The sequence below is a fragment of the Equus caballus genome, chromosome 10 (assembly GCF_041296265.1).
Source record: "Equus caballus isolate H_3958 breed thoroughbred chromosome 10, TB-T2T, whole genome shotgun sequence".
Taxonomy (NCBI): domain Eukaryota; kingdom Metazoa; phylum Chordata; class Mammalia; order Perissodactyla; family Equidae; genus Equus; species Equus caballus.
In genome coordinates, this window is record NC_091693.1 from 48,758,404 (window position 1) to 48,773,935 (window position 15,532).

Sequence of the window (15,532 nt, forward strand, 5' to 3'; positions counted from 1 at the left end):
AAGAGAATGTAGAGAAACAATTCAACGAGTTCAGGAGCTACTTCATAAAAGAGATTGAAACTATAAAGAAGAATCAATCAGAAATATTAGAGATGAAAGACACAATGGAAGAAATGAAACAAAATGTGGATTCCCTGAATGCTCAAGTGGCCATCATAGACGAGTGTATCAGCATAATCTAAGATAAACATGTAGAAATGCTCTAGATAGAGGAGGAGGGAGAACTAAGACTAAAAAGAAATGAAGAAAGTCTCCATGAAATATCTGACTCAATTAGGAAATGCAACATAAGAATTATGGGTATTCAAGAAGGAGAAGAGAAGAATGGAGCAGAAAGCTTGTTCAAAGAAATAATAGCAGAGAACTTTCCAAACCCAGGGAAGAAGATGGAAATCCATGTGGAAGAGGCTACCAGATCTCCTAAATATGTCAATGTAAAAAGACCTACAGCAAGGCATATAGTAGTGAAACTGTAAAAGTGAATGATAAAGAAAGAATACTAAGGGCAGCAAGGCAGAAGAAAATAACCTACAAAGGAACCCCTGTCAGGCTTTCAGTGGATTTCTCTGCAGAAACCATACAGGCTAGGAGAGACTGGAAAGACATATTCAAATCTTTGAAAGGCAAAAACTTTCAGCCAAGAATACTCTATCCAGCAAAAATATCCTTCAGATATGATGGAGAAATAAAAACTTTCCCAGACAAACACAAGCTAAGGGAGTTCATAGCCATGAGACCCTGCCCACAGGCCCACCCCCAATACAAGAAATCCTGAAGAAGGTCCTGAGACCTGGGGGAAAAAGAAGGGGGAGAAAGGGGTCACAAAGCATGGAGTAAGGTGATAAATACGTAGACAGAATCAGAACAGGTTAGCAAATAGTCAAGTATAACATTAAAGATAAAGGGAAGGAAAACACCAAAAACAAAGATAATCTTGTCATTTTAACCACAAATTCACAAAACACGACAGAATAAGATGTGAGAAAAACAACTTAGGAGGGGAAGAGAAAAGAGATTGAATTGGTTTAGTCTAAGGAAGTAAGTGGCCATCAGAAAATGGACTATCTTATCCACGAGATTTTGAATACAAACCTCATGGTAACAACTAAACAAAAAACCAGAACAGAGACACAAATAATAAAGAAGGAGAAAACAAAGAAACACATCATAAAAAAACTACATAATTCAACTGGGAGACCAAAATACACAGAACAAGAAACAAAGGAAATGCAGCAGCACCGGAAAACAAGTGATAAAATAGGAGCATTAAGCCCTCATATATCAATGATCACCCTAAATGTAAATGGATTGAATTCTCCAAGAAAAAGACATAGAGTGATGACATGGATTAAAGAACAAGACCCAACAATATGCTGCCTCCAGGAAACACATCTCAGCTCCAATGACAAACACAGGCTCAGAGTGAAGGGATGGAAGATGATACTCCAAGCTAATGGCAAACAAAAGAAAGCAGGTGTTGTAACACTTATATCAGACAAAGCAGACTTCAAGATAAGAGAGGTAAAGAGAGACAAAGAGGGGCAGTATAATGATCAAAGGGACACTCCATCAAGAAGAAATAATGCTCATAAATATCTATGCACCCAACATAGGAGCACCAAAGTACATAAAGCAACTATTAAAAAACCTAAAAGAAGATATTAATAAAAACACAATAACAGTAGAGGACCTCAACACTCCACTCACATCAATGGATAGATCATTCAGACAGAAAATCAACAAGGAAACAGTGGAATTCAATGAAAAGCTAGACCAGTTGGATTTAATAGACATATACAGAATACTCCATCCAAAAACAGCAGCATATACATTCTTCTCAAGTGCACACAGAACATTCCCAAGGGTAGACTATGTGTTGGGAAACAAGGCAAGCCTCAATAAATAACAAGCATCTTTTCTAATCACAATCCTATAAAGCTAGAAAATAATTACAAGAAAAAAGCTGAGAAAGGGACAAAGATGTGGAGACTAAACAACATATTATTGAACAGGCAATGGATCACTGAAGAAATTAAAGGAGAAATCAAAAAATATCTGGTGACAAACAAAAATGAAAACATACCATACCAACTTATATGCGATGCAGCAAAAGACCTATTAAGAGGGAAATTCAATGCAAGAGAGGCTCACCTTAACAAACAAGAAAAATCCCAAATAAGTAATCTTAAACTACACCTAACTGAATTAGAAAAGGAAGAACAAGGCAAGCCCAAAGTCAGCAGAAGGAGAGAAACAGCAAAAGTCAGAGCAGAAATAAATGCAACTGAAACAAAAAAGGCAGTAGAAAGGATCAACGAAACAGAGCTGGTTCTTTGAGAAGGTAAATAAAATTGACAAACCCCTAGCCAGCCTTACAAGAAAAAAAGAGAGAAAGCTCAGATAAATAAAATTAGAAATGAAAGAGGAGAAATTACAACAGATACCACAGAAATACAACGGATTATAAGAGAATACTATGAAAAACTATATGCTAACAAAATGGACAATCTAGAGGAAATGGATAAATTCTTAGACTCTTACAACCTCCCAAAGCTGAATCAAGAAGAAACAGATAATCTGAATAGACCAATCACAAGTAAAGAGATTGAAAAAAGTAATCAAAAGCATCCCAAAGAATAAAAGGCCAGGATGAGACGGCTTTCCTGGGGAATTGTACCAAACTTTTAGAGACGATTTAATACCTATCCTTCTCAATCTACTCCAAAAAATTAGGGAAGATGGAACGCTTCCCCTAACATATTCTATGAGGCCAACATCACTCTGATACCAAAGCCCGACAAGGACAGCACAAAAAAGGAGAACTACAGGCCAATATCGCTGATGAACATAGATGCAAAAATTCTCAACAAAATTTTGGCAACCCGAATTCAGCAATACATCAAAAGTATCACACATCACAATCAAGTGGGATTCATACCAGGGACACAGGGATGGTTAAACATCCGCAAATCAATCAACGTGATACACGACATCAAGAAATTGAGGAATAAAAACCACATGATCATCTCAATAGATGCAGAGAAGGCATTTGACAAGATCCAACAGCCATTTATGATAAAAACTCTGAACAATATGGGCACAGAAGGAGATTATCTCAACATAATAAAGGCCATATATGACAAACCCACAGCCAACATCATACTCAATGGGCAAAAACTGAGCGCCATCCCCATGAGAACAGGAACGAGACAAGGATACCCACTATCACCACTCTTATTCAACACAGTACTGGAGGTTTTGGCCAGAGCAATTAGGCAAGAGAAAGGAATAAAAGGAATCCAAAGAGGGAGTGAAGAAGTGAAACTTTCGCTGTTTTCAGATGACATGATCTTATATATAGAAAACCCTAAAGAATCCATCAGAAAACTATCAGAAATAATTAACAACTACAGTAAAGTTGCGGGGTATAAAATCAACTTACAAAAATCAGTTGCATTTCTATACTCTAATAATGAACTTACAGAAAGAGGAACTCAAGAATACAATTCCATTTACAATCACAACAAAAAGATTAAACCACCTAGGAATAAATTTAACCAAGGAGCTGAAGGTCTTCTACAATGAAAACTATAAGACACTTCTGAAAGAAACTGATAATGACATAAAGAGATGGAAAGAGATTCCATGCACATGGATGGGAAGAATAAACATAGTTAAAATGTCCAGACTACCCAAAGCGATCTACAGATTCAATGCAATCCCAATCAGAATCCTAATGACATTCTTCATGGAAATAGAACAAAGAATCCTAAAATTCATAAGGGGCAACCAAAGACCCCAAATCACTAAAGCAATACTGAGAACAAAGAACAAAGCTGGAGGCATCACAATCCCTGACTTCAAAATGTACTACAAAGCCATAGTGATCAAAATGGCATGATACTGGTACAAAAACAGACACACAGATTAATGGAACAGAACTGACAGCCCAGGAATAAAACCACACATATACGGACAGCTAATCTTCAACAAAGGTGCCAAAAACATACAGTGGAGAAAAGACAGGCTCTTCAATAAATGGTGTTTGGAAAACTGGACAGCCACATGGAAAAGAATGAAAGTAGACCATTATCTCATGCCATACACAAAAATAAACTCAAAATGGATCAAAGACTTGAAGATAAGTCCTGAAACGATAAAGCTCCTGGAAGATAATATAGGTAGTACACTCTTTGACATCGAACTTAAAACGATCTTTTTGAACACCATGTCTTCTCAGACAAGGGAAACAAACAAAAAAATAAACAAGTGGGATTTCATCAGACTAAAGAGCTTCTGCAAGGCAAAAGAAACTAGGATGAAAATAAAAAGACAACCCACCAATTGGGAGAAAATTTTCGCAAATCACATATCTGATAAGGGGTTAATCTCCATAATATATAAGGAACACACACAACTGAACAATAAAAAAACAAACAGTTCAATCAAAAAATGGGCAGAGGATATGAACAGACATTTTTCCAAAGAAGAAATACGGATGGCTAATAAACACACGAAAAGATGTTCAACATCACTAATCATCAGGGAAATGCAAATCAAAACTACACTAAGATACCACCTTATGCCTCTTCAAATGGCTATAATCACTAAGACTAAAAGTAACAAATGTTGGAGAGGGTGTGGAGAAAAAGGAACCCTCATACACGGCTGGTGGGAATGCAAACTGGTACAACACTATGGAAAACAGTACGGAGATTCCTCAAAAGACTAAAAATAGACCTACAAAATCACCCAGCTGTCCCACTACTGGGTATCTACCCAAAAAACTTGAAATCAACAATCCAAAGTAATAAATGTACCCCTACATTCACTGCAGCACTATTCACAATAGCCAAGACATGGAAACAATCCAAGTGTCCACTGATCAATGATTGGATAAAGAGGGTGTGGTATACATACACACACACACACACACACAATGGAATACTACTCAGCCATAAAAATGACAAAATCATCCTATTTGCAACAACATGGATGGACCTGGAGGGAATTATGCCAAGCAAAATAAGCCAGACTGAGAAAGACAAACACCAGATGAGTTCACTCATATGTGGAATACAAACAAACACATGGACAAAGAACACAGTTCAGTGGTTACCATGGGGAAGGGGGGTGAGGGATAGGCACAGGGGTTGAAGGGAAGCACTTACGTGGTGACAGACAAGAAATAATGTACAACTGAAATTTCACAATGATATAAACTATTAATGAACTCAATTTAAAAAATTAAAATTAAAAAAATTTTAAGTAAGAAATCTAAAATCAGTTCCTCAGATTGAAGGAAAATGATGGAAACCCACATACACAGCATATATTAAATATCAGGTATGTACATACTGATTACATACAGTCTCTAAATATAGGAACAATAAAATGACTAAAAGAAAATACATCAAAATGTTAAAATGTAATCTCTTTTTGATAGTTGAATTTTTTCTACTTTATAATGCACAGACTTTCTAGAATTTTAACAATGAACATGCATACTCTTTTATAAAAGATTAACAGTTGAAAAGACATGTAATTTTTCCAAGATTCTTGCTATTAACTTTAATGATAAACTGCTATATCTTTCTCTTAGCCTCAATATAAAATTGATTGAATTTCACTGGCTTGTTTCAAGTAAATTAATGCCATATTTCTAAACCTCTATTTTCTACATTTTATGAGTCAAAGAATATAATTTAGAGAGCAAAACAAAAGCTTCAATGCTCACATCCGACAGCCAGACAATTAGGTAGTTGGAGTTATTCTTGGGTTTAGAATTTTACAAAAACAATTTGCAAATGAAAATGTAGAAGACACAGGAAACTACAGAGGACTAATTTTAATTAACTAACTGGAAAAACAGATATGGCAACTATAATTCTGGTCCAAGTAAATTGACATCATGAATCATATTGCTATTTTAAAACATGACAAGAGTCTATTATGCTGCTCTCAGTTATCCAAGTTTGGGGTGAAAATAAACAGTATTGCTAAGTTAAATCTGCAGAGTTAAACCTCTAATTTTTAAGCATTATTTCCTACCTGGAATGCCCCTAGCCCGTGTCCAACAAAAATCTCTTTCTATAGAAATCTTTCCATATCTAATGCCAACTCCTCTATAAAACATCTTTAGTTCCTAACTAACCAGATGCAATTTATTTCTCCTCTGAACCACCACAGGACTTGTTTTAAACACCAATCTTCACTCCGCTGTTTTATTAGAAAGTCTCCTCCATCATTATCAATCATTCTCCACCCCTACCCAATGAAGTAAAATGTCTCAAGGTGAGGTATTTTCCTCAACCGTCTATGCAACGCCTGCATTTGGCACGGCAACTTGAACAAGACAGGCACTCAAAAATATTACCTCAATTATAAACTATACTAAACTCTGGCAAATGCTATAACTTAAGTCTTTTTCCTCCTTTTATTTTATTAATTTCTTTTTCTTCCTTTTATTTTATTAATTTCAACGCTAAAACACTGTGCTTTAAATAAAACGAAGATAATAAAAACTAAAATATTTTTGCTGTTCTCATGAACTAACCACCCAAGCTGCTGCAACGGCTATGCAGCTTATGTACAGCACAACTCCAGGGATGCCAGTCACAATAACTATGATGAGAATGGCACACCCTGGAGATGTTCAGTGAACAATACAGTAGTCCTCCTTTATCTGTGGTTTCACTCTCTGAGGTTTTAGTTACTCAAGGTCAACCACGGTCCAAAAACATCAAACGGAAAATTCCAGAAATAAACAACTCATAAGTTGTAAACTGCACACCATTCTGAATAGTGTCATGAAATCTCACGCCTTCCTGCTCTGTCCCATCCAGAACATGAGTCATCCCTTTGTCCAGCCTATCTATGCTGTATAAGCTACCTGCCTGTTAGTCACGTAGTCGCCGTCTTGGTTATCAAATCAACCGTCATGGTATCACAGTGCCTGTGTTCAAGTCATCCTTATTTTACGTAATAATGGCCCCAAAGCCAACTTCATTATTAGTTATTGTCGTTAATCTCTTACTGTTCCTAATTTATACATTAAACGTTATCTAGGTATGTATGTATAGGAGAAAACTTCATATATATAGGGTTCGATACTATCTGAGGTTTTAGGCATCCACTGGGTGTCTTGGAACATATCCCGCTTGGATAAGGAGGGACTACTGTACTTCCAACCTATGCAGTGGCTCTGTCAACCACAAAGATGTGTGTGTGTGCCTGCAGCACGAACCCACACATATATGTTACAGAAGTTATATTTATGTATATATACGTATGTCGTTTTTATTACCAAATGATATGTTACTACACACTGTCACAGGAATGAAAATTTACTAGCAGCTCCAGAGAGTACACAGTACAGATAACTCTTCGTTTTGTGACTCTATAGTCACTCCTTGCTCAGTCTGTTTGCTACTCAGTCTCCACCCAACTATACTACCTTCTTTCCTTCTTTCTAATCTTCAGTCCCCGACTCACAGTCATCCTCTCTACCTGAACTCCTGTCATCACTCGTTCTGACCCACCGAATACTTCTCTTGATCTCATTTCCACTGTTCTTCTTCATACAATTTCAACCTCTCACTCTTTCTAGGTCACATCCTGAACCTTCTCGTCACCCAAAACTCTATCTCAGAAGTGACTGACTCAAACATCCCAATCTCCAATCACAGTCTTCCATCTTTTGGTTTGCACGATGCAATATTTAGCTGGTAAATTTTAAAAAAGCACCTGGGATGAGGGCAACAAGCATTCAGGTCACTTGGAAAGTAGTATTCCCTCTGTCAAACAAATAAATACCTATTTTATGCATGCGATTTTCATTAGGGGAATTCTATCATTGAGAATTTAAGTGAATATTCACAAGCCACTCTCTATCAACCCAATATGTGTTGATACAAAACAGAAATAGAGGAGCAAATTTCATCTTGATTAAGACAGGAAGCATTCTCATACAAATTCCAGAGAACGTTAGCCAGATGTAATTCAATCTGGCTCATGAAAAAGATTCAACGTTGAACAAAGTGAAGAAATTTTAAAGAACGTGAGTAGTGTCCCTATAGAAAGGAGACCTGAAGTTGCGGAAGTTACAAGAAAGATGTAGAGACCCTTTTCCCTCCAAAGAAAGGCAGTGAAGGAGTGGCAGGGAGATAAACCACACAACCAGACACAGCAAACAGAAAGGCGAATGGTCTGGAGACAAGCCTACCAGAGATGCCTATGCAGAGAAAAATACAAGCTTATTGTTGTAGAATTTGCATTTTATAAAGTATAACATACTAATCTAGCCTAACTTCTCAATCAAATAGCCTATTCACGCAAAAGCTAAAGAAGAGAGCAAAATCTAAGGGCAAATCTCAGAATAGCAAGGAGACTGGGTGTGCTTGGTCGGTCAGACATTAAATTGTATGCTAAAGTTATAGTATTTAAATCAATCTAAAACTACCACTAGAATATAAAATATTAATGGAACAGGAAAACAAATTAAGAAAGAAACAATGATATATAAGGGAATCCAGTGTACAATAAAAATGATATATCCAATTAAAAAGAAAAAAGAGATTAGCTGAATGATGCTAAGGCAACAGACATTTGGAAATAAATAAAACTGCACCCACCCATATCTTATTCCTTTTATCAAAATGTATTTCAGATACATCAAATATTTAAATACCTAAGTAAAACCATAAAAGTACTAGAAGGAAATAGAGGTGTGTATTATAATAATTCTGAAGTACAAATATCCCTTTCTTAAAATGACACAAAAGCTAAATATTAAAATCCAACGTATTTGTAACTTTATCTATATAAATTTACCTACATAAATTTAAACTTGTGCCACAGAAATAGTATAAATACATTTTTTTAAATATGTGTCAGAAAGTAATACCCCAATAGACAAAAACTTTTCAGAAGTCAGTAAGAAAAAGATGAATCCCAATAGAAAAATGTACAAAGGATTGGAACAGGCAACTCACAGAAGAAATATAGTAATTCATAAATAAGTTAAAAAATGCTAAATCTCACTAACAATTCATATAAATACAAATCATTTATCTTACTATGTGCCAGACACTATTATCAGCACTTTATAAACTATCCAACTTAATCTTTACAACAGCACCAAGAACTAAGTTCTATTATTAGCCCCACTTAACTACAGAGGAGGAAACTGAGTAAATTATATAAAGTCCCTCATGTAGTAACTGAGAGAGACAGTAAGGCACAGTTAGAGTTAGTGCTCTTAACCACTATGCTATACTGTCCTTTAAAGTAAAAAAGTCATTTTTTTCCCTCATCAAATTAGAAAATAGTAAATTTTCAAAACTTAGTGTTTAAGACAGTGTACAGATCCTTTGATATATGGTTGGTAGAACTAACTGTATATGTGTTCAAACTTTCTGGAAAGAAGCGTGGCATTTACATGTCAATATTTTAAATGGATGTGCCTTCAAATCCAGGATAGTGAACATGGTATGGTCTGCTAGCGGCCCTTCCTTGGAAAAACTACTGCTCCTGCACTCCAAGTGGTACTGCTACCAACGAGTCCCTGGCCTCCACTGTCACTCCTCCATGGATATATAACTCAGGCAAGGCCCTTTGGAGTTTTCCCTTGGATTGATATACGGATGTTCGGAGAAAAAGTTCTCTTTCTGCTTGGGCTACAATGCAACTTGCCTCCCACGTGGAAAGAGACTTCATGCAGAATGAGACCAAACAGACAAGTAAAGCAGAGAAAGAGCAAGAAAGACAGAGCGTAGCTAGTACCATTGAGCGCCCAGATCCAACCTGAAGCAGGTCAAGCTAAAACTCAATTATTTGTGCCAGTCGAGTTTTTTTCCTCATTTACTCTAGGTTGGACAAAGTTACTTGCAATCAAAAGATTCTTAATACACATTACAATCTCACCTCTAAGAATCTTCTTAATTATAAAATTACACAACTGTGACAGGAAAAACATATAAGGATTTGCATTCAAGTGTGCCTTATAATAGAAAAAACTACAAAAAATCAAAATGTCCACCAAAAGACGACTGGTTAACTAAATTATAAAATTGCTTCTCAAACTTGCCTAATTAGATCACTTGGGTTCTTATTAAAAGTACAAATACCTTGGCCGCCGGAAGAGTTTAATTCATTAGGTCTAGGGTGGGCTATTGAGATGGGTCATATTTTTAACAAGCACGTCCTACAATTTCACAATCAAGAAAATTTGGAAACCTCAAACTATGGTGTTGAAATATACAACAGTATACCATTCAGATATTTATGTGAGAAAGACGTCCAAAACAAAATGATAAGCGGAAAAAAAGATAAGTTACAAAACACATGCAACATTTGGTTCCTTTCATGCAAATTATGTAACTGTATGTGTAGATATTTGACCAGAGCACTCATATACAACCAGGGCAGAGGTACCAAGATTATTCAGAATCTTACTGCGACTAGAAGGGATCCCAACTCCCCTAAAGATTCTGATACTTGCTCTGTTTAAGATCGATGCTCGGAGTTGCTCTTACTAATGTGAATGTGTTATATCCCTCAGGAGCAGACGTGTAAGAGTGAACACCCTGGCACAGAGAAAAGTTTAGAATAATGTTCATCAAAATGGTAGCAGAAGTTACTCCAATGATAGCAGTTCAGGTGATTTTTATCAGCCTTTTTGCAACATTCTATATTATTTTGATTTTGATGTACAATGAACCAATTATTTTTAGAATTGAGGAGAATAAAGCTTGTTTGCATGGGAGAAAGTTAAAATATTTTTAATCAAGTAATTTTATGATTATTAAATATAGATTTTCTGAAATGGGAAAATTCTTATCAGCTTTCAAAATTCAAATGTAAAAGTACAGTAGTTGCTTTCAAAGGCATGATTCTCTTGAAACAGGAACTATTAGTCCATAGCTAAAGAGCCAAGGGAAAAATGTGGTACGTCATATCACATAATTAAAACTCAAGTAAAATAATAAAATAAAATTAGTCTTTTTTAACAAGAATTTTTTCAATCACAAAGTACAAAAACATTTAAGATTTCATTTTGTTTACTTACTCACATACCCAAGACAATGATCAAGTGACAGTAAGAGTAGATAAGAAATAAATGGAATTTAACATCCTAATAAAAGCTGGATTCAATTCTTTATATGTCAATTATACCTCAATTAAAAAAAACTTTTTAAAAAAACAGATTCTAAATTTCCTATTTAATTAATAAAAATACACGTTTACTTACAAGAGAAAGAAAAACGTCAACATTTAATTTTTTTAAAAAAAGATAAAATATGACTTACCCCATCCAAAAGAGTATTTGATAGATGTATACGGAGGTCTTTACGGAATGGAAATTCCAGATTTGAAACATGAAACACTGAATTATCTCTGTCAATCATAAAAACTTCATTTGTGCCATCAATCAGCATCATATATCTGTAAATGAAACATTAAAAAGGTAATATTAACTGTATAATTCAAGAATAGGGTACTAAGAAATAACAATTAAATTGGTTTTCCTTAGACTTATTAATGAGCTGCATGGCATAATGTTCACTAGAGGCCCCCTTCCACCATCATTCAGATTAAAGTACCACAAATACAAATGTTCCTTTTTAAAAATTTTTTGTTTCCTATAAAAAACATGAGGTATAGAGAAATCAAAGTTTTTTATGGAGACAATGTGATGTTCCAGAGCAATCTTATGACCCATATTAGGAGAGAGTCGTTCTTCAATTTTTATTAGATCTTAAACATCAAAGTTTACAAAACACACACACACAGATACGCAAATACTGCATTTTATTGGCTCAACAACTATACAAATTAGGTATTACTATCTCCACTTTGCAGTAGAAAAAAAGAGAAAGTAAGTGATTTGCAAATGGCCAGAATGCAAACTATCCAACGCTCTTTCTACCACATTACAGTTAGCAAAACTGCTAACCCCTCTTTGAATCAATACTATGACAGAGCCAGATAACACCACTTTAGGTACAATTCTCATTCATTATTACATGATTAAAATATTTTTAAATTCAAGCTCATCAGAATTTTTATTAGCTCTTAGCTTCTTAGAGCCAATCAATATATGGGGGAATTTATTTACTTTAAAATGCATCATTCTTCAAATGGTCAAGTTACCATCACTGATTTCCCATCAGCAGATCATCAAGAACAGAGCCCTACTTCGTGCCATATATAAAAATAAAGCCCAAATGGATTCAAGTTGAGGAAAGTATAGACTGATGTGCCGTGCTACCAAACAGATAATGGCAAGATTTGGGGTGAAAATGGAGACTGTATCCAGGTACCAAACTTTTCAAAGAATGAGAGAAAACTGACAGGTATAAATTAGAAAGTTAAAAGGCACAAGCCTCAAAGGAACAGAACCATTTTGTCAAGTTATTTTTCTTTGCTGTAAAATGAAAGAGTGGAAGAATAACAGTGCGGATGTACCACTGAGAATGGAGGAGAATGCTGACCACTCTGTCCAACCCACGTGCTATGTCAGAAGAAAGAAGCAACACTGAAAGATGGAACTGAATCAAGTTAAGGCCAGGGGATAGAAGAAACATTAAATTAAGAGATGGATGGTGACTAATATAATAGAAGATAATTCGTTCCCCATAAACGAGCACTCTAAAGAGCAAACAGACATGTTTAGGATAGGTGAGCAGAAATGAGAGAGCTGGTGAAGGTAAGTGGGCAACAACAGCTGGTGAAGGTAAGAGCAGCAAGGAAGACCAAAGGGGCTTACACTTTGGGACTGGTCTGCAGGCACGCTGTTGCTAGTGTTTTCAAACTAATTAGGTAGTCTCAGCAGGTCTCTGGGTAGGAGGAAGAGAGCTCAGGCCCCTGCCACGTATTGAAACAGCTGTAGGCCTAGGAGATGCGGAGGGTGGAGACTCAGGTTTCACGAGGAAAAATAAAATCACCCTCAGTCTGGACTGACTATGCAGCTGAGGGACTCCTGGACCAAGTGCCTGGCCAGCAGGCTGGCAGACATCAGGAGCTTTTCAAAAGCAGCAATTCCTGGAGGATAGGGAGAATCTAGGCTTCTTGGAAGAAGTCAGCCTTGCTCTGGATTGTGTTTCAAAGAGAATTTTAATCAACATAAGGAAAGATCAAATAGAAAGCAACTATGATATCTTCCGCAAAAATGGTATTGAAGACACAACCCATCATGTTGTTTAAGAACCTAGGCCAGCATTTTGCAAAGCTTAATATTTACTTTAAAAAGTATTTCATGGCAAAATAAATTAGGGAAACACTGTATCTTTCTCTTAAAAAGTCAAGATACATATTAGGAATATTTAAGGTTATGAGAAAACATATAATAAATCTGTTTATCTTATCTACTAGCCCATTGTTTCCTAAACTTAATCCTGATATCTGTTAATATTCAGCAGAACAGGTGTTCTATATCCACAACTTGAGAGAAGTTGACTTATGCTAACAAATTTTAGAATTCAGAAAAAATAAATGGTTTGCCTCTTCTGATATATGATGATGACAGAAATTATATTTCCTTCTCACTTGCTGCCCAGAAGCTCAGATTTAAATACAAAGTTCAAATAGAATAAACATTAAATCCCAGGGTGCTGGTATATTTGCTTTTCCTGTCATAATTGTTTATTTTCTATTCATATCTTAAGATGCTTATTTTATATGTGTGTGTGTATGTGGGTATCTTACTAGCAGACCTTTCTTTTACTTCAAGTGGAGTATCAATTAAAAGAAAACACTGTCTTTGTAAATCTCTGTAAACAGATTTAAAAGACCAAGGAAGAAAAGGCTTTAGAAGATGGAATTCACTATAAATGATTGCTCATGGGAAAACACAGCTTGCATCTGCAGAGATACCAAAGAAATTATTTAGCAGTTGGTATTTAGGGATTCTTCTGCACATATAAATTTTTGGAACAAGTTTCTGGGATATGATTTTTGGTTTGAACTCCAGTCACTCCTAATCATGTGTTCTTTTGTTATGTGATACCTACAAAAAGCAAGGAGCTATTTCACGTTACAGAGAGAAGGTAGGGAAATGTGGAAATATTTCCACATCACTCCAGTCTCTAAAAGCAGCCAGACTCTTTAAAAAAGAGGCAGCTATCCCACACACTGTCAGATGCTGGCTTAGTATGTAACTATGGTTCTACCTTCAGCAGATATGAATCACTAGTGTAATATAATTTTTTATTAATTAGGAAACCACCTCAATCACAAATTTAATACCCAGAATTACTAAGTTATTTGTATTACATCCATTCTCATTAAAAGACAAAAATTAATTCAGTAGAAGCTTCACTGAATTAGAAACTGCTGATGGACTTTTTATATTAAAGTATATAGACCAAAGCTATACAGATTACAGAAAAGCCAAATTTATAAACTGCTGTACTTTAAATGCTGGTTTTTCAGCTTGACTAGAAACAATCTTTCAGGACAGTCACTGAAATGTGAGAAAGCTAATCAAGTAAAACCACCAAATATACATTAATAAAATTTAGGAAGTACATAATTCAAGAGGAAAACTGACAAAAATATATGTATGTATAGGTGACTAATAGCATCTTAGAATCCTAATTCACATTACTAATAGAAGTCTGAGAGTAAAATAGCCTTTAAACATCTTATAATTTAAATTTGTCACCAATTCAGACCAAACCTGACCATCAATTACATTTCTAAGAATTTACCTCACCTACATACTATGAAAGCAGAGATCACATCCATTTCATTTTTTCCCACAGACTAAGTGTCTTGCATAGTCTATTTGCATACACATAGAAGGCACTCAAAAATACTTGTTAAGCAAGGCTATATGTACAAGGATGCTCACTACAGCATTTCATGACAATGACAAAATGAAAGTCAAATGCCCGCCATTTAGCAGATCAGGTAAATAAATACTGCATATCCATCTTAGAGCATATCAAGCATATTTTAAATGATGATAAAAATATTCATTAATATGGAAAGAGATATACAATATATTAAATGAAGAAAGCAAGTTAAAAATCAGAATGCATAATATGATTGATTATAAGGGATAGGGAGATAAAACTTTGTATATTTAGAAAAGACAGGCAGTAAAGCCTATACCAAAATGTTATGAATTGTCATCTCTACTTGGAATTATCAATGATATTTGCTTTCATCATTATACTTTTTTGTATTCTCAGAAATTCTAGAAACAAGAACAAATTGCTTTTACAAGCCAGGGAGGCAAAAATAAAGCTACAGAAAAATTAAAAACAGAAATACAGTCTAATCAGAGTACAAGAATTGTTTTCCCTTTGGAAAGGGAAGGAAACTAGATGGGATGGTAAACCTTGTTCATCAAACCGCAGCGGCTTCAAAATTAGCAGATGTTTCCCCTCTCCTATTTTACAGCGTCTATACTAGAGCTTTTTAGTGAGCAATAAAAACAAAAAAGCAGATCATTTAAATTGATTCATTTCACCACCATCTCTATGCATTTGTACTAACTCCTGTCAAACTCACTATGGTTTTTCTT

The 15,532-nt window shown here is 35.3% G+C and overlaps 1 protein-coding gene across 1 annotated transcript in view; it reads right to left on the bottom strand.

Moving 5' to 3' along the window:
- Positions 1-15,532, bottom strand: part of RNGTT (RNA guanylyltransferase and 5'-phosphatase) — a 280,203-nt gene that overhangs the window by 189,814 nt on the left and 74,857 nt on the right. The window contains exon 9 of the mRNA XM_001503749.6: positions 11,310-11,445. Coding sequence (XP_001503799.1) covers positions 11,310-11,445 — 136 coding nt within the window. The remainder of the gene's footprint in view (positions 1-11,309; positions 11,446-15,532) is intronic.